The sequence below is a fragment of the Takifugu rubripes genome, chromosome 18 (assembly GCF_901000725.2).
Source record: "Takifugu rubripes chromosome 18, fTakRub1.2, whole genome shotgun sequence".
Lineage (NCBI taxonomy): Eukaryota > Metazoa > Chordata > Actinopteri > Tetraodontiformes > Tetraodontidae > Takifugu > Takifugu rubripes.
In genome coordinates, this window is record NC_042302.1 from 8,780,187 (window position 1) to 8,807,156 (window position 26,970).

A 26,970-nucleotide genomic window follows, 5' to 3' on the forward strand; every position below is an offset into this window, starting at 1 on the left:
CGCCAACTAACAGAAACAAGCAGGCTGGTAAAATAAGCTTTGGCCTGCTTCATGCTGCCGAGGATTGTTGTACCTTCAAAAGGATGGATACTTGGGAGGCTTAAGATGTTTACAGAGGAGGATGTACAAGTGTGTGTATTTGTGTGTGTGTGTGTGTGTGTGTGTGTGCCTGAACCCCCGAACCCTCGGTGCTGCAATCAGAGCAGTCACGTTCATGCTTCTGTCCACCTGAGGGGTCGGATGGGTAGGAGGGCTTTTTTTGTGTGTTGTTGACATGATGAAGTCGTGATCAGATCAGTCTTCGAGTTACTCATTACATGTGATGTAGTTGCTCTGTGATAAGACTCACGCTTTAAGCACAAAGTCCTGCAGGTACAGTGAGCTCTTGCCTATTTTGACAGACCATTCCCATCTCTCATCGGACCGCTCTCAGGTAAATCAAGGCTCTGCATTGTTCACACTGCTAAGCTGCAGAACGTCAGTATAGATCGCGTAGGTTCATTTTATGTGATAGAGGCGTGATTGGACACGCCTTTAACCTCACTGAAATTTAACGATAGTAAAAGCATTTATTAATCATAAGTAATTACAGGTATATTTTTAGAATCTAAACTCCTGTTAAATGTGATGCTCAGCATATCTTGGGAAATAAATGAGCAGTTTTGAAGATTTCTGCAATCAACTGTTTAACATGCAACGAAAAATGACTTTTTCTAGTTAAAGGTTTATTCTGTAAACTAGCTGACGATGTCTCAAGCTCATCCCTCATCTCAGGGGCTTCCTGGGTCACCAAGGGTTGTGTTGTCCTGACCTTGGAGCTCAGAGCATCAGTAGATCACCACTCATAAATGAAAATAAGTTCACAAAATCCTTGAAGGCTGCGTCATACCCAGATTTGGTGCACTGATACACAGATGTGGATGTTTGTTATAAAACATCACCTCAGGGATCAAAGGTCATGGACGTTCAATGTTGGTTTTGGGCTTGTCTCTGCACGCTTGGTTCGAAATGAGTGGGGGGGGTTATTTAAAAATAACACATTCACAAAAGTCAGTTCAAGGATAGATCGGACTGATTTGAGCTGCTTTTCGTTGAACTTCATCAGCTGCTTTTCTGCAGGTGCTTTTGGGGATTTGCCTGTTTCGGATCTGTCAGCATTGGTAAACACAGCAGCATCATGAGTGTGGAGCCAAAAAAAACACGTGAGGCCTGCTTCTCCAAGCTAAAGGTCAGTGGAATATTACCTTTTCTATGACAAAGGTGAGAGGAGAAGCAACAGGTAACATCTGTGCTTGCAAACAACTGTGATTGACCAGTAAAAAGATATTTATAAGGTAAAATCTGTGGGTTTAACCTCAAGAGTCAAGTGCTTGACCTCTGCTGGGTTTCAGCCTTTTAGTGGCCAACCTCACCTGTCTACCCCAAGAATGATCATTTCACCTGGACTACAGGTTAAACACGAACAAATGATTATTTTTTTCGTGCAGATAATTGTTTTAAGACTTTGGCACCAAAGTTATGGCGAAAGACTTCACAACTTACGGTCCGATAACAGTGATAAGAAAACGTCTACAGGCATTCACCTTTGGCTCAGTTATTTTCTCTTAATCCTGTAGTCTTTCTGGCAAAGACACACCTGCAGAAATGAGTGAAACTCATACTTACAGATTACTCTTGAAGAGTAAATCTGACATGGAAAGCTTCATCTGCTGCTATTCTGTTTAATCTCAGATGGAAACCAAAGGCTTTTAGTCCTTTTCTGATTCTGGTTACAGTTAATCAGAGGCAAATCACAAGTTACAATTAATCAAAGACAAATCAATGCGAATCCAATCAGCTCTTTGTCTTTCTCGGTATGACAATGATTCACTCTTTTTCAGCAGGACGTGTCTTCCACCATGGAAAAGAGGCCCTCACCTGTCCTCATAAATATTCTAATCTGTGTCTTGGCAGCTTTTTCTGGTCTCTCTTGCATTTGCATTCTTTGCAAAAGCTTTTAGTGGAGCCTATCTGAAGAGCAGCATCACTCAGATCGAGAGGCGCTTCGATATCCCCAGTTCCCTCATTGGAGTTATAGATGGCAGCTTTGAAATGGGTAGGTACACATTACCAGTGATTAACAGCATTCAGTATTAATCAACTATACAGTTAACAATGATGTTAAACTAATTAAAAGAAGTGCTATTGTGCAACTATCTGCAATCTGTTTTTAAATGCAGCCTCTCGGGCTTCATCAATATCAATGTTCATTGTAAAAGTTCAATTTTTATTGTTTCCTATAGTTCTGTCTCTTAAATTGCTGTTAAATTGGGAAATATGCTGCTGTGGGATTTATTGGATTTATCCTTTATTATCTTTTCTTATCTTATCTTATCTTATCTTATCTTATCTTATCTTATCTTATCTTATCTTATCTTATCTTATCTTATCTTATCTTATCTTATCTTATCTTGTCTTGTGAATGGATGCTTCATTTCTTTGTTGTTGTTGTTGCAGGTAATCTGTTGGTTATAGCCTTTGTCAGCTATTTCGGTGCAAAGCTCCATCGTCCTCGGCTGATTGCCATCGGCTGCTTGGTCATGGCTGCAGGGACGTACCTGATAGCGCTGCCCCACTTCCTCCAGGGACAGTGAGTCCATTTATACTTTAGATAAGAGACTGGACACCATTTATGAGGTCTTTCCTTCCAAATGCGCCCTGCTGCTCCTTTCATCCCAGGTATAAATATGAGACCAGCGTGTCCCACAATACTCTTGTCAACAGCAGCGAGAGCGCCCTGCCCTGTCACTCCAACCACAGTTTGCATGAAGCAGAGATGACTGCTTTAGACGACCAATCAGGTGCTCAACAAACTCCTTAGAATTGTGAACTCCTGCTGGCAGCCTCCTCATATTCCCACTGATTTTCTCACCCCCTAGCTTGTGAAAAGGAAGCTGGCTCTAGTTTATGGATCTACGTGTTTGTGGGCAATATGCTGCGCGGTATTGGGGAGACTCCCATCATGCCTTTGGGTATTTCCTATCTGGATGACTTCTCCAGAGAAGAGAACACTCCATTCTATTTAGGTTTGTTGGTTTATTTGCTCTCTTTTTAAACATTTCTAATGCTTGAATCTCTTGATAAAGCGTATCTCTCTCCCTTCTTGTCTCTTACCAGCTTGCATCCACACAGTAGGAATCTTAGGACCCATGTTTGGGTTTATGCTCGGATCCTTCCTCACTAAGATCTACGTGGATATTGGATTTGTGGATTTAGGTACAGTAGTAATTGGCGTTCGATTCTACACTACAACAATCTCTCCCGTGATAAGCGAACAAGTCAAAAAGGTCAAACAGATCAAACAGAGAAAAAAGCAATTTAGCCTTTAAAATGGTGTCAAATTCATTTCATAACATCACATCTGACACAATTTGACTGTGTTATGCATTTAATAAGGGCTCAGTTAGGGTAAAAGTAGAGTTTAAGATGAGAGCGTGTCTGTCCCCTTGTGTATTATGTGAATAAACGGGTCCCACATGGCCGGGTGTTTAAAGAACAAACCAAGTCCTGTTGCTTAGACCGGTCCCTCACGTGGGGACAGAATGGACCTCTCCTGGTACTGACAACCACAGAATGACCTTCGCTGTCATTGCTCTTCTTCTCCTGGTTTTCAGACACCATCACTATCAATCACAAGGACTCCCGCTGGGTGGGGGCCTGGTGGCTGGGCTTCATCGTGACCGGCACTGTGATCCTGCTGTCTAGTATCCCCTTCTGGTTCCTGCCACAGTCGCTGCCCAAACAAGGGCAGGAAAAAAGCCCGAGTAAAAGTACGGAGCTCGCTCCTGTGGCGGAGCAGGAGAACTTCCTGCCGGAGGAGAATCAGGATCACAGTGGGAAGGAGAAGCAGCCAACGTTCCAGGAGTTGGCCAAAGGTAGCTTGAAACACCCTCAAGCACATTTAACGTGCTTGTATAACTGTTAAAAGCCACAGCAGCAGCTACTTTTAAGATTTGTAACTACTTTTTGAACAACTTTCAAGATTTCAATCAGCAAGAAATTTGCCAATAATGTCCAGGGTTAATGGGTTTAATCATTAACCAGCTGCAGCCCAAACTGTAACCCTGAGTTTTGGACCTGCTGTCCACAGCTGTCCTGTGATGTAGACAAGGCAAACAGGACAAAACACATGGACCTTAACTGTGTATCAGAGCACAAACAGCATCGGCTAAAACATTGGTTTTTATAATTAAATTGCTTCTATGTGTCCTCTGCCAGATTTCCTTCCATCTGTGAGGAGACTCTTCAGGAACAGCGTGTACTCACTGATGGTCCTCACCTACCTGGTGGCCGTCAACGGCTTCATCGGCATGATCACCTTCAAGCCGAAGTACCTGGAGCAAATCTACGGCCAGTCTGCCTCCAAAGCCATTTTCCTCATAGGTAACCCCCCCCCACCCTCGGTTGCCACGTTTTCGCCGTATCCACAGAAACAATGATGTTGTTGAAGGGAAGTGTGATTGTGAGCGATAAAGTCGACTCCAGATCCAAGCGGCCGCGATTGATTTGCTGCTGCTCAGAGTAGCATTGGGACAATTGGGACAAATCTGATGTTTTTGTAGCATTTTGTACTGTTACATCTGTCATCATTTTTCTGACACAATGAGTGTTGCTGGCGTTGACCCTCAGCCTCCGACTGGCCTTTTATCTGTCGATATGCACGCTCGTCTCCATTTGTTTGTTTAACATGTACAGCCAGATAGAGATAAATAATAATAATAATGCCTCCTCTTCTTTGTGACAATATATCTAATAACTGGCTGAATCCTCAAAACATGGCTGAAATGACCTCTCTCCTTCCGTCACAGCCGGCCTGAACGTGTTTCTTTATCCGCTCAGGAATCCTGAACCTGCCTGCTGTGGCCTTAGGCATCATCACGGGAGGTTTCATACTGAAGCGTTTCAAGCTGGGCGTCATAGGAGCGGCCCGGGTGTCCATTTCTGCCTCCCTGTGTTCCTTTTGTCTGCTCTTTGCCCAAGTTTTCATCCGCTGCGACATGGCAGAAGTGGCAGGCCTCACAGTCACATATCAGGGGTGAGTGGCAAATAAATGGGCCTAGGTTCCGAACAGGACATTTGAATGATGGTTAACGTCTTCTGCAGGTCTCCTAACGTGTCCTACGACCATCAGACTCTTGTGTCCCAGTGCAACATGGGCTGCTCCTGCTCAGCCAAGCACTGGGACCCTGTGTGCGCTTACAACGGGATGACGTACACTTCGCCCTGCCTGGCGGGCTGCCAGATGTCCACTGGCGTTGGCAAAGAGATGGTGAGATTACAACTTTGTGATTTCCCCTGATAATAAACTCGCAGCACCTTTAAAACAAATAAACTCCAGGCAGACGCCGTGAAACAAGCCGAGCGTGCTCGTTCACATCCCTGCTCTCCGCCCTTCCAGGTATTTCATAACTGCACGTGCGTTGGCGACATGATGACCGCAGGCATGAACATGTCAGCAGTGCTGGGCCAGTGTCCCAGGAAGAGCGACTGTGATTACATGTTCAAAGTCTACATGGCGCTCTCTGTGGTGGGGTCCTTCATTTCTGCCTGCGGGGGGACGCCAGGATACATCGTACTGCTCAGGTCTGAGGTTTAAGGAGACGATGGCTCCAGAGAGTGCTAATCTCATTTATTACAGGCTGTAGCTCATCCCTCTGTCAAATTAAATGCTGATATTGTCTTCCAGGTCCATTCATAAAGACCTGAAGGCATTGGCTTTGGGGATGCAAACACTTATAGTCAGATCTCTGGGTGAGTCCATCAACCTATTTTTATAGTTTATTGATTAAAAAGCTGTTTCAGCATTCACACTTACGATATTACCAGGAGATGAAATGAGGTCGTGTTGTTCGAAAATTCTGCAGCTCATTTAGATCAGAGGTGGTTTTTCGCTTTAAACAAATTTATACGCGCTATTTGATGCCAATCAGATCAAATTGTTTGGATCAGACCACGCTTCAGAAAAGAATCTTTATATTGAACTGCATTTGCAGTGGCATTTTAATGTTTGCATGTTTCAATTATTGCATTGTTTTGTCATTTTAAAGATAAAAATACTCACTGTATACAGTGTAGTTTGATCAGTTTTAACTTTACTAATCAGTCAATCATATAAAATAATCATGCTGTTTATGAATGATTGTATAATGTGGGCACATTTTATACCCTTAATTTCAACCTTTAAAAATACAAACGTGGTGCGTTGTTAGATTTAACACATTTTTCTTTCTCAGTTAAATGAAGGGATGTTTTTAGGCAGCAAGGCAGGTCAACTTTTAGCATCCCCATGCCAGAAATCAGACTTTGACGGTAAAGTCATGTGACTTTTTCAGGTGGGATACCGCCCCCCATATATTTCGGGGCACTGATTGATCGCACTTGTCTGAAGTGGGGCACCAAACTATGTGGAGGCCGCGGAGCATGTAGACTCTATGATGCAGACGCATTCAGGTGCAGCATATTTTAATCACTAATATAAATATATAATCAATAATAGTGTGATAATACTCCTGCAATGATGTGTTTTAATGCAGGTGGACCTACCTGGGGTTAATCACTGGACTCTACTTCTTATCTAACGTGATGTGGGGAAGCGTCTACTGCAGAGTTGTCAAAAGACATAAGAAACTAACGCTGAGGAACCAGGCCAAAGAAAATGGACACGAGGGCGGTGGCGAGGCAAACGGCCACGCCAAGATCAGCATCGCCAAAAAGAGCGATGACACAGAGAAAGAAAGTACCATCTAGAACAGGAATGAACAGAAAGCTGCAGATGTGATGGGGGGGTTATTTTTTTTTACTCTTTTAGAACAGGAAAGAAACACGTGCTTCTGTGTGGACGGTATAATATTGCAGAAACACAGCTCAGTATCCCTCCTCATGTATGGACCAGTACAATGACAGAAGAACACTAACAAACATGACACATAGTGCTTGTACAGTGTATAGTTTGAAAGATAAGTAGAAGTTAAGGTTTGTTCAACCACATGATGAATTCAAATTATTGTCAACGGCACTATATATTTATATATGACAATTTTAAGTGATGGTTTTGCTTTCCAGATAAATTCCTCTTTCTAGAGAATTACAATAATGTTTATTAAAGAAAAGCGTTGTTTACCTTTGTTTGGCATGGATGGTACCTGTTTTTCTTATTATTTTAAGATATGCAAAGTTCTGTGCTTTGAGAACAGGCTAGTCTTCTTTAGACTGGGGGTGAACAATGAGACAGCTGTTCCAGCTGAGTTTTCTGACCCACCGCTTAGAAAACGCTTTCTCCAAAGGGAACTGGCGTCCCAGGTAAAGGTGTTGTCTACCAGGTAGGACAGAAATCCCAGCTGGATTAAGGCCCTTTGGAAATGTTTTGACCTTGACTCCCCATAGAACTTTGAATGATTCCAGCCAAACTGCAAGGTCGTTCATTTTGTTGCACTCTAAAATGAGGGTTTAAAAGTTACTCATTACACCCTCATTTTAGACTGAATTGCTGTGTCATGCCACCAGTAGCACCAGACAGCATGTATGTAACTTTTCAAAACATTTAGATTCGATTCAAACAGAGTTGTCTGGTCATTAACTTTACAAATAAACCTGTGGACCCAGGGCCAACACCTGTGAGACGAAACAAGCCTGAAAATGGGGGAAATCATGAATCTGCAGTGCGGCCTCCCTACCACTAGGGGCTCCCGGTAATGCTCATTTTGGCCTGCAAGCCCACGGGTGCGTGATAAGAATTTCTCTCCCTTTTCTCTCCAAATATCTTTCCCTATTTTGTGTATTTTTTCCTTTTTATTTCTTGGATCATAGCTTTTTTGGGAAAGTTGAATGAGAAAATATCTTTGTCTGGAGCCGTGGCAGTCACTCCTGCAAACAGAAGTGCTGGACAAACTAATGAACCACATTGTTTTATCATGGTTTGTGGCTTTAGCAGAACAAAAACACAGCACACTATTCCTGTAAAACACTCGGAAGAGCAGAGTGTATTAAATGGGAACACGCGTGCTGTTTCACACACACTGTTTAAACCAAGTGTTGGGTCCCGACAATATAATTAAGATCCCCTAAATGCCAAGCAAACTCAATTTAAATGCTGGTGATGGAGGCCAGCAGCCTTTAACACAGTTCTGTTACATCATTTTGTCTGTTATATCATGTTACCCAAATGCAGAGGTCAGGAATATTGATCTGCTTCTCTGAGGCACCAGTCTGGTAAACCTCAAACTTGATTGCATGTTTTGGGTATTTTGATGATCTAATTGCTCAAAACCTGAATGTCTGTACTTACATCATGAGAACTCAAATACAGCCATCAGTCCATTTTACCTGGGACTGTTCAGATTTTTTTAAAGCAGTCTTGAGTAAAACGTCCTTCAATGCATGAAGACTTTTTTTTCCCTTGTCAAATTCGCTTTAAATTTAACAGAATCGTGAACAACATAGAGTTAGACGGCTTTCCAGTTCATGTGTGTTTTACAGGTTCACTCTGTCAATGACTTTACATAACCTGGCTTTTGACAGACGTCTTTACTTTGTGTTCAGATGATGTTTGCCAAACAGTGAGAGTTAAATGTCCTGATCAGCCATTACAACATTTTGCTTATGCGTGCAAGACACTAACGAGTTCGTGTAGTTTTCCGGTTCCACCAGCAGGTGGCAGTCTACACAACACAAACGTCCACTGTGAGACACTCGGTGGATATTTTTTTATATAGTTCCAAAAACAAGTATAAAAGGAAGAAATATAATAAAACTGCACATCTAAGTGTGTGTAAAACAAAAGAGGGAGTTAAAACAACGTCTTCATTGTGGCTGTTGAGGAATGTGAAAGCTCTTAAACATAATCTCTGGAATTTGTGTCCGACTAAGGCCGATTGTTTGACCTGCTGACCGGTGTCGCCCATTTATGAGTTGAAAAATATGACAGGCCTGCTGTGGAGTTACTGATCTGGCTGCTCACCACCTTCTTGCTCTCCTGTTACTGCCCCCCTTTACTCGACGGGCATGTGTGCAGAATAGAAATGTGTGGGGTCTTTTGTCCGTCCCGGTGCTGCTGTGCCCTCAGACAGAACTGGAACACGGCTGAGCAGGTTCCCCTCCTCATGCCCAAGGTACTCATGGGGCATAATTAATCCTTCAGTCGGTCCAAATTTGAAAACCCACTTGGAAGGAACTCCCCTCTTAAGATTAGGACTTGCAGATCGGAGGCAGAATTCCTAGTCAGTCAGCCTGACTGAGCTGAGGTGAAAATATGTTCTGTTGTCAGAGAGTCAATTACAGAATGATGGAGTTGCTGGGAACGCCTGGACATGGATTCAACCTGCACCTTCCCAAATTTACTGGGGTCAGAGGACCATAAGAAGACATGCAGGTACCTAAACATCACTGTAGGTGGTTATTAAGCAGTTTAATCTGTCTCATTTCACAGGTTAAAGTCCAGCACCTTTAATTTTTTATGGAGGGAAACAGCACCAGTTCACTGGAATGTTGCCAGGAAAGTTTCCTTACTGTCTTTGAGTTAACAAACCAACTTATTATGTATTTGCTCCAGGTGTTAACCTAACGTCCTTGAAGATCCGCTTTTTTTCTTAATATTTAGATCTGACGCCTATTAGAGGTGGATGTTTTGGTATTTTAGTGATTTAATCCTTCAAATATATCCAAGGAAATAAAACCCCCTCTTTTAAACACCAGCCTCACGAAATCATCAGGAAGAGTCGCTCCTTATCTACATTTGTGATTTTCTTTTCTTTTAGATGCAGTTTTGTAACACTTAAGGAATTTTGCTTGCGTATTTTTAACAGAAACTCCAACTTGCAGTTCATTGTCAACACAATGTAGCACTGACTTCATTTTACGACATTTAAAAAGGAAACAACCCAAGAATCATTGAAAAAAGGAGCCCTGGAGGAACACCACCTCTGCCTCTTATGTCAGCTGATAATCCACCTATGATAAAAGGGGGAAGTGACAGAGAGCTCAACATGGAATCACAGGAATTAGATCTGTTATAGCTGGAGAAACTGCAGGTTGAATTTTCCAACCCTCAGGTTTGTAAACTGTAGTTTTTTTCCATCTGTGCTGGCAAAGAGAAGCGATGGGATGAGGAATGTGTGTGAGAATGTGTGTTTCTCCTGTAGGCAGCCCGGAGACATCAAAACAGGATGGAGGAGGCCCTGGAGGACCAGGACAGGATGACCAGCCAGCAGGCTCTGTGTGACCCTGAGCAGAAGGCCAGGAAACCCCTCCGCATCTCCTCTCTCAAAGTACCTGCAGCTTTAATGACCTGTTAGCCTTTAGTCTTGCCCTGGCTGGCGTTTAAAACCACCTTCTGCTCAGCATCAGATGTTTTTTTTACTACTTTTTTCTTCTTAGCAGCAATAACTACACGACAGGTGACGACAGCTGTCACCTTTTGACCTACTGTATCAAAACTGCTGCCGTGGAAACGGTCCATCCACGCTCTCTCCTCTCACCTGTGGCCCGTTGCCTGGCGCGCCCTGTCTCCTTCACTTCCTGTCGCTGTGTGTTTAATCCTGCTGCTGCTTTTTCTGTTTGTCAGAACATCTGCATCGTATGTTGTGTGACTTCAGTCTTGAATTTCCAGTCTAACAATCTCCTGCTAACCTACAGCTGATAACAGGTGCACAAAATAATCTACAGGAAATTCACCATCCAACGCAAGCGGTTTAGCCTTTAGCATCAAAGCACCATTTTCTGAATCGTGTCGTTGACTCTGACTCCGTCCTATTATCACGAAACTTGTGTCAGCATGAGAGCACAAGAGCAGTTTGACGTCAGATCGTCTATTTTTGGTGCCCTGACGTGTCTGACGTCTGAGGCCATTATCCACGTTCTAACTCCGGCTCGCACTGTTGCGTCTTCAACTTTATTCTTTTTAAAATGATAACAACAAGTTAGTGTAACTTTACGGTAAGTGGAAATGTAACTTTTCCTCAGGTGCAGTTCTGATGCTCCTCTCCCTCCATGTGGTTTGTAGATATTCATTTTGGTGCTGTCCTTCGCCTGTTTCTCGAGATCTCTGACGGCAACGCACATGAAGAGCTCTATCACGCAGATCGAGAGACATTTCGACATCTCCACCACGCACGTGGGCCTCATAGACGGCAGTTTTGAGATGGGTAGCGTTTACCTCCTCATCTGGGCGTTAATGGTCTCAGGAAAGTCCTCTGATTCCTTCCTTTTTCTTTTGGGAGGCAGGCAACCTGTTGTTTCTAGCTGTGATCAGCCATTTTGGGGCCCAGCTTCACCGACCCAGGTTCATTTCAGGGGGCTGTTTGGTCATGGCTCTGGGGGCCCTCCTCACCGGTCTGACTCACTTCTTCATGGGACGGTAAACGGCAGAAAACATGTGGTTTCACCGACTCACGGACAACCGAAAGAAACTGGTTGTCTCTTTCTTTTTGTGGTGCAGTTACGAGTACGGAACCCTGAGCCAGGGTTTCCAGAATGACACCTTGAACCACGCGGCTTGTGTGGAAAGAGCTGTGTCTCACATGGACACGGAGGGGTCTGAGGACAGAAACGCTGGTAAGAATCTGTAGTTTCAGGCTTGATCAGAAAAAGATAACTTAAAAGTGATTAGAAGGAGAAGAAGAGGGGAAATCACACTTTATTGATCCTAAAAAAGGGGGAATCACTGTTTTACACTCTACTACACACAAGCTCTCAGGTGTCCTCAGACTGATCATTTCAAAAGTCCTCCCTTCAATTCCTCTGTGGTCGTCTGAGGGCGGCTGGAGCCGAAATGCTGGGTCCATCCATCTTTTGTCGGCTTGTAATTAGATCAGGATGTAAAGAAGCCTTTAAACATGCGATGTTTTGATCCCGTTCGGCTGCTGCGACGAGACAGAAAGAGACACAGAACTGGAACTCACGTTGAGCTGTTCATGAGACACCGAATGGACGCCACATTGTGATTTTTAAGACCCTGTGTCTCTTTCTCTTCTGATCTCAAATCTCAAATTAGGACTTAATAAACACAAAGGAGACAAAATGCAGAAGTGAGTGATAGCAGGGGGGCAAAAATGTTGCATTGATTCATTTATATTTAATTAAAGACGCCTGAGCAACACTGCTGTGGTTAAAATGATGGTCACTCTGTGTCTTCATGAAGCCTGCGCCAGGGAGTCGGGTTCCTACATGTGGGTCTACGTGTTCCTGGGGAACGCTCTGCGTGGGATCGGAGAAACCCCGATCATACCGCTGGGCTTCTCCTACATCGACGACTTCGCCAAAGCGGATGAGTCACCCTTCTTCATCGGTGAGACTGATTTCTGTGATCGCTAAAATCGGCCTCATTTGGCCGCCCGTTATTTTCCCTGCGCTCTGATGGAGGCAAATCTCAAATGTGGTTCACAACCATCTGTGCAGCACACAAAGACATTAGACTCTTTATTGCTCCTAAAAAGTGAGGGAACAGCCAAAACGGCTGCAATTTTCACAAGAATATGGATTTTTTGGTTGTTTTTTTTTGCTTTGCAGCTTGTCTCCAGACCATTATTCTTATTGGCCACATGTTTGGTTTCCTGGTGGGCTCTTTTTGTGCCAAACTGTATGTTGACGTTGGATCTGTTGACTTGGGTAAGTGTGTGATAAGTATGTTTGATTTGTTGGGATTTTAGCCAATAATTGCTGAGCCAGTCGCTGGTAGCCAGTCTGACACCAGCACGTGGAGGGAATGTCATTAAAATACACAAATGAAAGTGGAACCACACAATCGCCCTGTTGTGCATTTAGGCAGAAACTCTCGTGTCATTCAGAAAGCGTCAGCATCACCCCGAAAGACGCCCGCTGGGTGGGCGCCTGGTGGATGGGCTTCCTCATCTCATCCGGCCTCATGTTCATGTCCGCCATTCCCTTCTGGTTCCTGCCCCGATCTCCGCTGAAGCCGGAGGAGGACGAGAGGAGGTGTGGAGACAAAGATGGGGCAGTGGCCGCTGACAGCAGTGAAAACAACCTCAAACTAGCTGACATCGCTAAAAGTTGAGGCAATCCTCTTTTAATGTCCATATGGGCTCAAATAAAGACATTTGCTGAACATCAGTTCAGCTTTAATCACCCAAGTTGACCTCATTGCTTGTTTTTGTCCTCTGTACAGAGTTTGTTCCCGCACTAAAGCGGCTGTTGGGAACCCCAGTCTACTGCTTGTTTCTTTGTGGGAGCATCCTGAGGTTTAACTCTATTATCGGCCAGATCACCTTCACACCCAAGTACATGGAACAGCAGTTTGGACTGTCTACAACCAGAGCCAACTTCCTTGTAGGTAAGAAGATTATAAAAAAAAAGAAGAAGAAAATACACATTTAAAACTGCACTGATCCCTCAACATCAGCTCAGTACCTTCACTGCCCCCTAGCGGGAGACAGGAGAATAGATCATAAACCACGACCACAAAATATTTCATCATTGCTCATCAGATTGTGATTTTAATCTCAATGACGTCACCTTTTCATGCCCAAAAGCTTTTTCCATTTTACAATCTTGAGTGATCCAAAGCCTAAACAAGCCCCTGCAGACTGGCCGATAGGCATCAAAATACCTTTCTTCTTCTTTCCCCCCTTTTTAACTTAAGCAAATTCTTAAGTACAATTTGGTTGATTTATCGTTAAAGGCACCATATTAAGTCGACATATTTGTTGAGTCCCAGAAGACACATCTTCATCTGGACTTTTTTCCCCATGTTCTTCCAGGTGTGTTGAACCTGCCAGCGGTGGCGTTGGGCATCTTACTTGGAGGGCTGGTGATGAAACGGTACAAGCTGAGCATGGTGTCTGGAGCTCAGCTGTACTTCGCCACCTCCATCACCGCTTACCTGCTGACGCTGCTGTACTTCAGCACCAAGTGTGACAACATTCCCGTGGCCGGACTCACCGTCTCATACAACGGGTGAGTTCTGAGATACGGGAGGGTGCCGCAGGTAACTCCAAGGACGAGAAAGACGAAGAGTCATGAATCCATTTTCACCAGCACTCCTCTCAAACAGTGTTTTTTCAGATTTCTGGCGGGTTTTCACAAATACACCATTAGGAGGTTTAATTAACATTGAACTTTGTTCTGCAGATATAAATGAAGAGTCCTTTTCTGTCTCAGCTGCTTGTTTCTTTTCTCTCCTGTATTGTAGACACTGTTGCTATGGAGTTACATTTCATTTTCTATTCTTTGGTCCTTTCAGAGCCGTAGCCGCTGTAAGACGGAGTGATTTATGCTTGTGTTGAAGGTCTTTTACATGTTTAAAGCACGAGGACACGCTTTAGGATGGAATATTTAATGAATTATTCCAATAAAATCAATCTAAAATCCAGCCTCTAACAAAAGCTCCCTGCTCCTGCAGAACTCAGAACATCTCCCACAGTGACGAGATGCTCTTCTCAGAGTGTAACCAGGGCTGCTCCTGTGCAGCAGGGCAGTGGGACCCTATGTGCTCGGACAGCGGCGTCACCTACGTCTCTCCGTGTCTGGCCGGCTGCCGGAGCTCCACCAGACGCGGCAAGAACATAGTAGGGCTGCAGACTTTTAATAGGGTTGAATATACGTATGTTTGACACTGCAAGCAGAGGCAATGATCGCGATGAGGGAATTACTGTTTTAGGTATGTATTTCCTGGTCCTTTTTCCAACAGGTCTTTGACAACTGCAGCTGTGTGCACGTGTCCTCCCCAGCGAACAGCAGCCGCTCAGTGAGGCCGGGCCAGTGTCCTCAGACCAAGGAGTGCAGCCGGAGTTTCACCTCGTACATGGCCATATCTGTCCTCAGCTCCTTTATCGACTCTCTGGGGGTCACACCCGGATACATGGTCATCATACGGTCGGCAAAATAATGAAATGACGACTCGCTTCACCTCTGACAGCAGATGACAGACACACACCCTAGGCCAGAAATAGAAACTGACCCCTGGAGGGTCTTTTTTATTTTTAAATGAGTTTTTTTATGCTATGGATTTTATAATGTTTTAGAAAAATGCTTTGGGCTTGATTTTAATTTGGCATTGGAACATCCCAAAATCCCAGAGGGTGTGTGTGTATATGTTCTTGTACTTGCTACATACTGAGCACCATAATAATCATTGTACCAACAAAGTGAGGACACTTTTGCAAAGGGGGGATGTTTTGGCTGGATGCTGCAACTTTGAAGGACTGTTTTATATCAAGATGTAGTTTTAGGGTTGAGGGTTAGGGATGACATCTATAGTGCTATCTATAGAAGACCCCACAAAATAAGGAAAACGAAGTGTGTGTGTGTGTGTGTGTGTGTTTGTGTGTGCATGCTGTAAGCTAATTGCTGTTTTATAATTGCAGATGCATCCACCCAGAGCTCAAATCTCTTGCTTTGGGTATCCACATGCTGCTGAACAGGACTCTTGGTACGATGATGATTGTCTCTGAACTGCATGCAGATTTATTGCATCGTAATCGATGGCTGATCACCCGCAGGTGGAATTCCTGCTCCGGTGTATTTTGGAGCGTTGATTGATTCAACATGCCTGAAGTGGTCGATCAAAAAATGCGGAGGACGGGGGGCTTGTCGAATCTATGAATCTAACAAGTACAGGTATGACTACTCCAAACCCAAGGTGATCTACGTAAAGCTCCTCCTCCCTTTGCTTATGTCTCTTTTTCCCCAGGATCATCTTCCTGAGTCTCATCACTTGTCTCAGCGGATGCTCGTATTTCTTCCTCATCGGCGTCATCTTCGTCCTGCGGAGGGACGCTGCTAAACCAGAGGCCCAGCCTGAAAATGCCGCCAAAGAGATCGAGCTCCAGTCCCCATCGCACCCTCCTAAAGATCATCTGAATGCTGCCATGGAATGGGAGGAAGGGAAGGGGGTGGAGGGTCCGAGGCCACAGGGTCAGTCAGAGACCGCCGCCCTCGCCGCTGAGCCAGAGGGCAAAGTGGCGTGAGGACGAGACGAAGGAAGGACAGGACAGATGAGATTGGCTGGACAAATAGTTGAAGCATTTTCTCTCTTCCTTTATTTAAATGAACATATTTTAGCATCCTATTATGCCCTCTTGAATAAATAATGGGACCAGTCCAGATAGAAAACAAAATTTCACTGTCAGGGGAATTTTTATGACTTCCTGGTGTTTTTCTAAAACTGAAGAAACCAAGAACTCATTGCTACATTTTGTGGATCGTTTTCTTCCCCTGGCCCAGAGTTGATTCAAATACACACTCGCCACAGCTTGTTTAGCTTAGCCTAGCGTTGTTAGATGGTGAAAAAGGTTTTTTCTTTTAACAGTTTTAAAATAATTTCGCTGCAATGTGACGGTTTAGCTCCATCTCATCGATGATTATTTGTTGAAGAAGCCTGAGTGAGCGGTTTGTAATAGTCCAGTTTCAATCATCGCATAAAATACTCAAGATGCTTTGAATTTTCTTGTTCCATTGTAAAACTACACAGTAACTCTTTTTTTCATTGAAATGTAAATATATAAATTTGTGTTCAAATACCATCGCTGGCGATCTTAAAATCTTATCACAGTTTTTGTTAAATACCTTTATCACATCAGGCTCAGGTGCCAAAAGTATTTTTTTTCTGTTGCATCTAACTTTTGATGAGCTATTTTGATTATTTTATTATTATTAACCGGGCTGGAAATTCCACCTTGACTCATTATGACATTTCACACCTGAGCCAACAGCGAGCTACTGTTGGAGCCTGCTGATGCATCATGGGAAACGACGTGTCAGGGATTTTCTTTTCTCTAAGGTGCTTTTAACAGGTAAGGCAATATTACAGACAAACATGTAGTGTTGGATTTGGAAGCATTCTGGAAAGGCAGTCATGTTTCAGCTCTTTCTCTGTGATGGGAAAACAGGGTCCAAAAGACATCTCCCCCCTGAAAAAGCTTGTAAAATAGGCCAAGTCCTACACACGCCACCCACTTTCTTCCTTTAATCTCCACTTCAGTCTCCCTTCCTGTTCTTTACAGTTGTGCAAGTTTCCACCCCACATACACGCTGTGTAATTATGAATCAATTACTGATCAGAGCACCTTGTAATTTTTATTACTGTCACTGCTCTTGTGTCTCCTTCAGAACAATCAAGCAGGTGTCACCGAAGCCTTGGTGAATGTGGGGGTGGTGCAGGTCTATTAGGACTGAAGCTGCAGCTTCAGAAAGTTACCACTATTTTAAATGAACCGCAGAGAAAGGTGCAGGAGAAATAAGCAGCTTTAGCTGTGTGATGGGTGCGGCCATCTTGCACCGGTGACATCATCTGCAGCTCGATTTTGAGAAACGCTTCCAACTCCACCGTAAAACTCCTCCTGGAGTCTTTGTAGCTTAGCATCCAGAAAAATTGATGTGAACAATTAGCATCATGACAAAGACGTACAAACGTCCTCAACAACACGTGATCTGGTTGTAATAATTCCCAGAGGAGATTTTAATGCAAGTTTTGGGACTCTTATTTTGGTGACATGGTTTGTTCATCCAAGTCACGCGCTTCTGTTTAACCATCACATCGCTAATTAACACTGTTTGTGACACATACTGTCAAAATAATGAGACACAATTTATTATTAATGCTAATTCCATTTTCACATTTATTATTTAGCCTCAGCACAGCCCAGAAGGAGGCCGGAGGGCCAAAGGTCGATGACCCCAAACGTCAGGAACTTTTTCAAAGAAAAGGCAGCGACAGGCTTCCCGTCCCCGGTGGTGTGATGAAGAGGACGCCGGCGATAATGGGGGACAGTGACGTCCACATATGTTTTCATGTGCACAGTTTCATTCCACTAACGCTTGCGCGTGTCCTACATGAGACCCACACGGACTTTCCTGCAGCCCCCCATGCACCCATTCCTCCCACCTCCCACCTTCCCCAATCTGTGTAAATGAAAACACATGGCTATATTTGGAGAGTGCTGATGTCACAAGTGGTTTGAGCGAAGAGCCTATAACTGTTGGAGTGGGTAGGTGTGACAGTCTGACAAACCCTGGACTGCTCCAGTAACGGACTGGGATCTGCTGGATAACACGGAGGAGAGTAAGTACACACTGATACGGAGCCCAACGGAAGCAGCTGGAGATTAAAACAGCATCTTCTGCTAAATTTATAGTAGATAAGTTTTAGTGATGTTTTCCTACTTAAAGAAAAGGCTGCTTTTTTTTTCTTTTTTCAAAATGAGCTTTTAAAATTTGGAAAAGATGTTTTGAAAGAACGTGGTTGCATATTCTGGTATAAAGAAACAATACAAGCGGAAGGATCCACTGAATATGTCCAACTATATCAAACAGATTATGATATTTCAAATTCCCATGGGCAAGCTTTTACGGGAAATGTATTTTCTGCTTTGGTTCTGCTGATAATTAACTAAATAACAATATTATAAAATGTTGCTTGTAACACAAGAATCGTGGATTTGATGAAGAAAACTCTTTGAAGTCAAGCAACACCGCGGATAATGATGTTAAAATCATGTCGGCTGCTTTTGTGCCTCTCTGTGTGTTATACAATCACCCAAACCAAAGAAATGTTCAACCGTTATCTATCTGCAAGCTTAAAATGACGGCAAATATCTAAATACACTTTATGAGTGTGTGGTCGCAGTTAAAGGACAATCATCTCATCCAAATGGACACTGACAGCCTGGTTTTGTCGTTCTTCATAACGCATCTATTCCAGGCGATCATGCATCACCTGAGGTTCCCTGCACTCCTGCTCGACCTGCTCGTCCTACTCGCGCTGCTGCGTTGCGTCACCATGGCCCCGAGTCCCAGGTAGATCAGTGACGAATAGCACGCATGTCGTTTTCAGGTTAAACGCCGGCGAGCAGTTATGTTCTTGTGAAGTGCTGATTGCGGCCCCAGAGCGGGTGAACGTGGAGTGAGAAACTCTGACGTTGCGCTGCGGGACACCGATCACTCTGGAGGTGGAAGCCAATTCTGCTCATGTGTGCTGAAGTGCGTCGTTTTTTCACAAATTGTGAGGAGCTGAGTGATTTGTCTCTCGCTCCGGATGCTGGTAGATGCTTTGAAGAGGCTATCAGTGTCAGAGAGTTTGGTCTCCTCTCTGTGATTCAGGTACTTCAGCCCTGCCTCATGGGGCGAACGGGAGAGTGTTCTCTCCGACAGTGAAGCCGGGTTGGGTCGCGGGATCATGGACAATCCCTTCCTCGGCCTCCTCGGGACAAGAAAGCAACGAGGGCTCAAAGGGTGACCATCAATCTATGTATTAAGTTCACATTTAATAAAAAATACCATTCTGTGTTACTCCTCTTGGATTTTTTTGTCTTTCCAGTCATCAGATTAACAAGAGGAAGTGCAACACAGCCACCTGCGTCACCCAAAGACTAGCAGACTTCCTGGTTCGTTCCAGTAACACCATCGGTACGGTCTACGCCCCAACCAACGTAGGATCCACCACCTATGGCAAGAGGGACCTGCCGCAGCCCCCCAGCTACCTGCCACTCTAGTGCCAGCTCCCCCCCCGCCCATGTTCTGATGATGTAACCGGATGTGTTGTGTAACCGTGATTTTTTTCGAGGACAGGTTTCATAATGATGACTCTGGTGTTCATGATAAACTGAGGTTTTAGCATTTACATTCTAAACTTTAAGATACAGTGCCTTTGATTTAAAGCTGTCAACATCTCCCTGTTTTTTTTCCTTCCTGTGTGCTGTGGCTCCGTTTCACTGTTTCACTATGATGGAAACACAAAATATCCCATCCAAAATCAAAGATAAAATAAAAGCAAACCTGATGTCTCCTGTTTAAAACCCTGCCTTTCTTTTAGCAACATTATTGCACTCTGATGTTAGCGTAGAGTTAGTGTGGTGCATTCAATTTCCAATAAAATAACAATGTTCCATTTCACTACCACTTTGCTTTTCCAGGAGGAATTTTCCAAAAATGTGTGAAATCCAGGAGATCCAATAGCGATGAGCAGTGTTGCTCAAGAGAGGCTGAATCCTCATGAGCAGCAGTTAACCCAAAAGGGTTATTTTACTTTTATACACCAAACATAAACGGCTATCACGCTAATATTCAGTTTTCTATTGTGGTTCTGCAGCACAATTAAGTTTTTTCAATTTAAAAACCACTTAATGTGCTGTTAAAACCAATAAAGCAAGTGATGCTGGAAGTAACTTCTGTAATCCCTTATCAGTATTCAATGTAATTCCAGTTAATTTTGTAATAATTTGAATTTTAACAACAAAAATAGCCTGGTTTCCATAGGATGAATACTGTGAATTCTTTTGAAGTGGATCCACATTAAGAGAGAGCAACAATGTATATATTCTAGGTAATGTGCTGCTTTCCTGCAGGGGTGATTCGGGGTGGTGTGAGGAGGGGAAGCATGACGCACAGCATTAACCTGCGTTTGATTACTGGCGACCCCATAGGTCAGACGCTGACAGCAATACGGGTGAACGCCACCACAAATGGGTTGTCAAAAATAGAACGAGTGCTTTTACTCATCAATCCAAAACAATGCAGCCATTAGCCACCATCAGATTACTTCATGAAAAAAAGAAATTAAATGAAAATAATACAAAGGCAGAGTGCTTTAGCTATTAGCCGGTGGTTTATCTTTGCAGTAATGAGCGGCGTGATGGAATTTCCGACCTGATTTATGACCTTACAGGTTTTTTCATGTCTTTCTGCATAGTTTCAGGTTTAAACCCAAAACTGTATGTGAACAATGGAAATATTTTCTCAATTTCATTTTTTACTTAGAATGATGTTCCTGTTATACATGTGTTTCCTTATATAGTTTTTAGCATTAACTTTTAATGGACCTTGACTTTAGTTCTATGACATTTATCCAATCTTAGTATAATACCATGAAATATGTTAGCGTGATGTGGTTCTTATCAAACTAAAGTTTACACATGGAATCACCTCAGGCATAACGATATCAAATAACATTATCAGTTGCCATTATTAGCTAAACCCTTTGTCTTAACGGATTTTAGGTTTTTATATAATTATCCATTAGTTTCAACAAGCGCTAAAAAAGGGACCTTACCATTTTCCGTACTTCGTTGTAAACACGGAAGTGACGTTGACAGTGTTCATTTCTCACACGATATAATAGAATTGTGTAGTTAATTATTTTCATTCATTAAACAGCGTTCAACAGGTTATTGTGTTTTTGCTGCGTGTGTCACGATTTAGTATCAATAGAGGTTAATAACGACCCTAAACGAACTGATTAATTTTGTCTTTCTGTCGCAAAATGTCCGAGAGGTAGCGTTAGCTTCGCAGCGCTAGCTAATCACTGTTTTAAAACGAGATGGCTGACAAGAAAGATAAAATATTTAGTTTTGTAGTCGTCGGAGGTGGCATCGCTGGTGTGACATGCGTTGAGCAGGTGAAACGTAATTCATATTTAAATATAGCCCCAGCATAGATTATTAATGTACATACAGGCTTTAATAATGCAATTTGAGATATACTAATAATGAACTTTGGTTGACAGCTATTATCCCAGATTCCGTCCGCTGATGTGGCTTTAATCACTGCGGGTCCCTTTGTTAAGGCAGTGACCAATTATAAACAGGTCAGAATGGGGATATATTCAATCACACGTTAAATACATGCCCTACCTGTGGAATTAATTTGGGAAACTATATAGTTGTTGGGATAAGTGTAATGCATTTTTAACAGCAAGTTGACCATCTTTTTTTGTTAAGGTTTCTAAGACTCTTGAAGAGTTTGACGTGAAGGAACGTCCGTCCAGCTTCCTGGAGGAGAAGTTTCCCAGTCTCACCGTTATCCATTCTGCTGTCAAGTCACTTCACACACGGTCCCATGCAAGTCACTTTTGTCATGAAGTGTCAATAATATATACAATGATGATATCATATAATATATTTGTTACCTATAAATAAGATAGTAAATACGATTTCCAATAAAATTCAATGTTTGTCAGAAAGATCTATTTACTATCGCCACCTTGTGGACACCTGGGCTCACAGCGTCCACAAGGTGGACAGACCATGAGAAGCAGGATGTTGAATAATTCTATTCTCACTGTTCCCAGACTCTAAAAACAGCTGACGGACATGTTTATGGTTACGAGAAGCTGTGTATCTGCAGCGGGGGTCGACCGAAACTGCTCACTCACGACAACCCCAACGTGCTGGGAATAAGAGACACAGACAGTGCCCAGGTACAGCACTGTGTGGCTGCATTAGATTCCTGACACTGACAGGAACGTAACATTCTCACTGCAACTTGTGGCGATAACATAAAGGACATCCTGTGATCACAACTTGTTCTCAGCTATTTCCTTTTGCAAATCCCCCAGAACTCGAACCTGCCCTCATAATTGGCGTGCTTAGTTATATGGAATGAATTAAAGTGCATGTTTAAATTAATTTTTACAACCTCAGTTGCCTTTGTGCATGTGTTCCAGGAATTTCAGAAGCGATTAGCCAAAGCAAAGAGAATTGTTGTTGTTGGCAATGGAGGGATTGCCCTGGAGTTAGTGTAAGTAAATGGAAACTGGGAGGGATGATGCTGGTTTGTCTACATATTCTTGTGACATCTGTTTTTTGCTGTGTCCTCATGACCCTCACTGAGCAGCTATGAGGTGGAGGGCTGTGAGGTTGTTTGGGCTGTTAAAGACAAGGCCATTGGAAACAGCTTCTTTGATGCCGGAGCTGCTCAGTTCCTTATACCAGCATTGGGTACGAACAAACCAGAAAGAGCTGTTCCGTGCAAAAGATCTCGCTACACCACTGAGGAACCAGCTCCCTGGGGGACTCAAGTCTTTACTGCAGGTCTTTGCCACACCTTCGTGATGACCCCATCCTTGTTCTTACACAATACAGTTGCTGGCTTACTTGTATTTATGTGTAAATGTCCAGATGGAAAAGCACAACGCCACAGTTGTGGTCCTACAGAGGCAGGCAGCGCGCTCGGCCCTGATTGGCACGAAGGGCTCGTTCTACAAGGAGCAGAGCAGGTGACAATTGTTACTGGACTGCTCAGTGTTTGTCTTAAAAGCACGAGATTGGGTTGGAAGTTTTCCAGTAACCACAGCTTTGTGTTTAGCATAATCCTTCTTTGACAGATCATAATTTATTTAGATAGTTTTCTGTTTTGGGTGTCTAGTTTAAAGGCCGGAGTCTTTTGGTTTCTTTTTCTGAAAGAAACTTAGCAGAATTAGTCCATGTCTGCAAGTGATCTGGTCCAATCTCTCTGCTGGCATGTGATCAGGTCCCCCGCAGAGTTTTATTGGAATATGAGTGTGAAGTGGAAAAAATCCTCCCCCTTGAGGAACCGGTTCAGCCAGAGAGTGGTGAGAATGCTGGCTTGCAGCGCGTGTAAACTGTATCTGTTATCTGTCTGATCCTCGGTCCTTTTTGTCTCCCCACAGGAGATTCATGGCCGCTGCATGTGCAGCTGACCAATGGGAAGACTTTTGGCTGCGATTTTGTTGTCAGTGCCACAGGTGTTGTACCAAACACAGAGCCTTTTCTCCATGGCAACACAGTAAGTAGGGGAGGGATCATCTGATTGGTTTCAACAAGGCGTCCCATTTTATAGGCTTCAGCAGTAAAAACCCCCTCAAACCCTCTGCAGTTTTGTGTTTTTGCCAGATGTCACTAAAGCCCAGATGAGCTTCTCTTCCCATCATTTAATCACGCTTGTTTTCTTTTTCATATTCAGTTTGCACTCGCTGATGATGGTGGTCTGCAGGTAAATGACCACATGATGACATCAGAGCCAGATGTGTATGCTGCGGGAGATGTGTGCACGGCATGCTGGGAACGCAGCCCTTTGTGGCACCAGGTATACTGACTTTAACAAGTTGGGCCATTTTTCAGAGGTTAAACCACAGACAAACAGATGCTGTAATGCTGCCTACTGACTCAAATGACACTATCTCCAAAGTTGAAGCATGTGGCACAGTTCAAGTTTTGTTCACCAGTGGGTGAACATTATGTAAATTATTCAAGTGCTTTCATACTTTTTGAAACAAGTGTACTGTTAAACCTCTATGAAAATAGAAAGACAGCTTATCAGTGATATGAAATTATGAGCATTTGAATTTACATCCTTCAGGTCACTTGAATAGAGGAATATATTTGCATTTTTAAACAGTTTGGCATTTCCTGCCCCTGCTGCTTTAACTTGAAACTGCATTTTTGAGGTTACTGTCATTACAACATTTCATTTATTGAGTCCTTTTAGTCATGTTATGAGAACCAACAAAGGTGAATGATTTGTTTTAAACTCCACTCAGACACAAGTAGCCAGTATCCTTCCTTTCATGAGTAGAGGTAGAAAGTTTCTCCCATTGCTGGGTTCACATCAACGTCGTCTTATTTGAACCTGAAAACCCTCAATGTTGAGCACATTTCTGTCTAAAATAAACAGCACTGCAACTCATCGCTCAGCCGATCTTGGAAAAGGTTCGAGTGGGAACAACAGGCTTGTCTTTGGCAGGAGAGCTGCACAGCGTGTTTTCCCTGCTTCCTGCTCCAGTCAGGATAGTACACGCTGAAACAACACTTCATGTTTCCTGTGCACGTCCGTGTGCTTGCAGATGCGATTGTGGACGCAGGCCCGTCAGATGGGCTGGTACGCAGGCCGCTGCCTGGCAGCGCAGGCCCTGTCAGAGCCAATAGAACTGGACTTCTGTTTTGAACTTTTCACACACATCACCAAATTCTTCAACTATAAGGTACCTGCCAACTTAGTCACGAGGAATGGAATTTTTTAAGCATTAACTTTACGGTTAATCATCTCCTTGAAAATGACATTTTCAAGGTCACGCCACAGTGCTGCTCAGTGGCTTCCTGTCCTTTTCCATAGGTGGTGCTCCTGGGAAAGTTTAATGCACAGGGGCTGGGGTCTGACCATGAGCTGCTGGTACGCTGCACTAAAGACCGGGAGTATGTCAAGGTATTGCTCCTTAGTGCATTCAACAATAAGAAACTTTACAATTTTACATACATTTAGCCTCCATACAGACAATCATCATTCAATAGCGAGTGCAGATATATTTTCTTTGACATTTTTCAAGGGTGCAGCTATTTTAATGGCTGTAATCAGACAGAAGCAAAGGGTAATCATCTGATCATCTGTTCAAACGATGAGAAACAGGGACGATAACTGAGCGCCATTGCTAGCAGGGTAACTGTTTACTTCATGAGTCATTATCATGTGATTGGAAGCTTCACTCGCGCGGAATGTCCTCATAAATTGCACACACTGTTGGAAACTGCAGTCAGCTGCTGTGGGTTGAGGTTGGCAGTTTTAGGGATGTAAAAACATGAGCTCAAAAGAAATAATACTTTTTTTTTTCATTTAATGTGAAGTAGAATCTTTAAATCAAGCTTTAAATGCAAAACAATCTGAAGTCCTTTAGTCTTCAATAACCTGGTTACACAACTCCAAACACACCCTTAAACTCTCACTTTTTGAAGTGTCGTTTAAATTTACTACAGCTGAGTCTCTTGGTGCAGGACTCTATCAACATCTTGACGTCTATAAAACCCCTCCAGATGTGTCAGCCTACAAAGGCATCTCTTGTGCACAGCCCTGTTCAGATCACCCTACAGATGTTCGTTTGGGCTCTGGGATCTGCCTGGGCCGTCCCAAAGCTTCAGTCTTCTTCTGGTAAATTTGGACGATAGCTTTGGGGTCGCTGGCATTCGGCTTTTCGTAAAGCCCGAAGGTCGTAACCTGTTCATAAATCCCCCCAATCTCGTCGAAGGTCCGTGTTCCTGCTGATTTAAAACAGCCCCTGATCACAATGCTGGCACCTGGGTGCTTTACTATATTCATGGGGTTCAGATTACGTTTTCACATGTGGTTTTGGGGCATTCACCTTGTTTTTCCTCACTTTAACTGTGCTTGGGGACTCTGCTTTATATGAAGCCTTTGATCTCTCCACGAAGCGCTTGCCAGAAATTCCTGCTTTAACATTGCTGTAGGCTTCTTGGCAGCCTTGACCAATTTTTCTTTTCAGTTTAAGCGTTACATAAAGTTCTTGGCAGTGTCACAGTCCCATATTTTCTCCCCTTGATGATGTCTCCACTGTGTTCCATGGTATATCCCCGGCCTTTGACATTCCTCTGCAGCCGTCTCCTGACTGGTATCTTTCAGCAGTAAAATCCCTCTGATGCTTTGGAAGCTCTCTGAGGACCCTGGCGTTTACTGTAAGATGCATTTAAGCAAATGTCAGAAAGTCCTACCAGAAAAGCTGAACTTTATGTGGGATTACCCAGGGTCCCTTTCAGTGTTGGCAGGTGTGCCCTGACGGCTATTTGAAACAAGTATGGCTGCGATTGGTTAATTCAAACCATATGATTAAAACAGTGCGTCCACATTTGTCGACGCAGATCATTTATCTGTGTAATGAGTTGTTTACATTTTGGGTCGCATTGAAGATGAAAAAGGCTCATCCCACGTTTCAGATAGCGAAACCTGACATTTTAACATGGGTGTGTGGACTTTTAATCCACTTTACACCTACTCTACATATATGCACTCGTGCTATGTAAAACTTGTTCTGACATTGAAGGCAGCAGCAGCTTCGGAGGTGATTTGCAGCAGATATCCTGAAGATCGTTCTAGTTTTTTCTAGTATTGACTGGAGATGAATCACACAAAGGGTAAATGCTCAGTGTCCTTCCAGGTGGTTCTCAGCGGGGGACGCATGCTTGGAGCTGTGCTCATCGGCGAAACCGACCTGGAGGAGACCTTTGAGAACCTGATCCTCAACCAGATGGATCTGACCCCGTATGGAGAGGACCTCCTGAACCCCAACATTGATATAGAGGACTATTTTGATTAACAGCATCACAAAGACTGGATAAAGCCATAAACTGTGCAGAGCAAATGACATCTCAGAAGAAATATGAGTGTATTAAAATGATATCCAGGCTTTTACTGATGCGCTCGTATATTTAGTTAATAAAATAACGCATTCGCACATTTGATAAA

The 26,970-nt window shown here is 43.5% G+C and overlaps 4 protein-coding genes across 7 annotated transcripts; all 4 read left to right on the plus strand.

The window, feature by feature from the left end:
• Positions 1-238: 238 nt before the first annotated feature.
• LOC101072817 (solute carrier organic anion transporter family member 1C1-like) lies at positions 239-7,178 on the plus strand. The gene is made up of 15 exons (XM_011618719.2): positions 239-433; positions 1,120-1,228; positions 1,954-2,095; positions 2,497-2,629; positions 2,719-2,840; positions 2,919-3,065; positions 3,157-3,255; positions 3,654-3,914; positions 4,258-4,422; positions 4,879-5,074; positions 5,143-5,308; positions 5,438-5,622; positions 5,726-5,790; positions 6,372-6,489; positions 6,573-7,178. The coding sequence occupies exons 2-15, from the start codon at positions 1,178-1,180 to the stop codon at positions 6,784-6,786; spliced, it is 2,064 nt and encodes a 687-aa protein (XP_011617021.2). The 5' UTR covers positions 239-433; positions 1,120-1,177; the 3' UTR covers positions 6,787-7,178.
• A 392-nt stretch (positions 7,179-7,570) lies between these two features.
• On the plus strand, positions 7,571-16,511 carry LOC101072594 (solute carrier organic anion transporter family member 1C1-like). 3 transcript variants are annotated; one of them, XM_029825628.1, is made up of 17 exons: positions 7,571-7,758; positions 9,302-9,406; positions 9,907-10,085; positions 10,176-10,301; positions 11,036-11,177; positions 11,257-11,389; positions 11,471-11,586; positions 12,173-12,319; positions 12,541-12,639; positions 12,819-13,040; positions 13,157-13,321; positions 13,749-13,944; positions 14,390-14,555; positions 14,678-14,862; positions 15,354-15,418; positions 15,489-15,606; positions 15,680-16,511. In XM_029825628.1, exons 4-17 carry the CDS (start codon positions 10,200-10,202, stop codon positions 15,954-15,956), a joined length of 2,133 nt encoding a protein of 710 aa, XP_029681488.1. In that variant the 5' UTR covers positions 7,571-7,758; positions 9,302-9,406; positions 9,907-10,085; positions 10,176-10,199; the 3' UTR covers positions 15,957-16,511. The 3 variants fall into 3 exon arrangements, with proteins under 3 accessions (XP_029681488.1, XP_029681486.1, XP_029681487.1); XM_029825626.1 differs by lacking the exon at positions 9,907-10,085; XM_029825627.1 differs by lacking the exons at positions 7,571-7,758; positions 9,907-10,085 and adding an exon at positions 9,131-9,146.
• A 428-nt stretch (positions 16,512-16,939) lies between these two features.
• Positions 16,940-19,781, plus strand: iapp (islet amyloid polypeptide). Its single transcript, XM_003977529.3, has 4 exons — positions 16,940-18,049; positions 18,689-18,783; positions 19,087-19,218; positions 19,304-19,781. Exons 2-4 carry the CDS (start codon positions 18,695-18,697, stop codon positions 19,476-19,478), a joined length of 396 nt encoding a protein of 131 aa, XP_003977578.2. The 5' UTR covers positions 16,940-18,049; positions 18,689-18,694; the 3' UTR covers positions 19,479-19,781.
• A 1,271-nt stretch (positions 19,782-21,052) lies between these two features.
• On the plus strand, positions 21,053-26,970 carry pyroxd1 (pyridine nucleotide-disulphide oxidoreductase domain 1). 2 transcript variants are annotated; one of them, XM_011618716.2, is made up of 13 exons: positions 21,053-21,379; positions 21,488-21,568; positions 21,702-21,821; positions 22,052-22,180; positions 22,427-22,500; positions 22,597-22,793; positions 22,881-22,978; positions 23,233-23,314; positions 23,393-23,508; positions 23,686-23,808; positions 24,566-24,703; positions 24,835-24,924; positions 26,663-26,970. In XM_011618716.2, the coding sequence occupies exons 1-13, from the start codon at positions 21,302-21,304 to the stop codon at positions 26,819-26,821; spliced, it is 1,485 nt and encodes a 494-aa protein (XP_011617018.1). In that variant the 5' UTR covers positions 21,053-21,301; the 3' UTR covers positions 26,822-26,970. The 2 variants fall into 2 exon arrangements, with proteins under 2 accessions (XP_011617018.1, XP_029681642.1); XM_029825782.1 differs by lacking the exon at positions 26,663-26,970 and adding an exon at positions 25,488-26,650.

Bases quoted from the DNA above. Each gene is read 5' to 3' on its own strand.
- LOC101072594 (XM_029825626.1), top strand. The intron at 13,041-13,156 runs GTTGAGGCAATC...TCCTCTGTACAG, and splicing joins ACTAGCTGACATCGCTAAAA to AGTTTGTTCCCGCACTAAAG. The intron at 14,863-15,353 runs GTCGGCAAAATA...TTATAATTGCAG, and splicing joins GGATACATGGTCATCATACG to ATGCATCCACCCAGAGCTCA.
- iapp (XM_003977529.3), top strand. From the start codon at position 18,695: ATGCATCACCTGAGGTTCCCTGCACTCCTGCTCGACCTGCTCGTCCTA. The intron at 18,784-19,086 runs GTAGATCAGTGA...TCTGTGATTCAG, and splicing joins ACCATGGCCCCGAGTCCCAG to GTACTTCAGCCCTGCCTCAT. The intron at 19,219-19,303 runs GTGACCATCAAT...TTGTCTTTCCAG, and splicing joins AAGCAACGAGGGCTCAAAGG to TCATCAGATTAACAAGAGGA.
- LOC101072817 (XM_011618719.2), top strand. From the start codon at position 1,178: ATGAGTGTGGAGCCAAAAAAAACACGTGAGGCCTGCTTCTCCAAGCTA. The intron at 1,229-1,953 runs GTCAGTGGAATA...GTGTCTTGGCAG, and splicing joins CCTGCTTCTCCAAGCTAAAG to CTTTTTCTGGTCTCTCTTGC. The intron at 2,841-2,918 runs GTGCTCAACAAA...CTCACCCCCTAG, and splicing joins TGCTTTAGACGACCAATCAG to CTTGTGAAAAGGAAGCTGGC.
- pyroxd1 (XM_029825782.1), top strand. From the start codon at position 21,302: ATGGCTGACAAGAAAGATAAAATATTTAGTTTTGTAGTCGTCGGAGGT. The intron at 22,979-23,232 runs GTGACAATTGTT...GCATGTGATCAG, and splicing joins TTCTACAAGGAGCAGAGCAG to GTCCCCCGCAGAGTTTTATT. The intron at 23,315-23,392 runs GTGAGAATGCTG...GTCTCCCCACAG, and splicing joins ACCGGTTCAGCCAGAGAGTG to GAGATTCATGGCCGCTGCAT.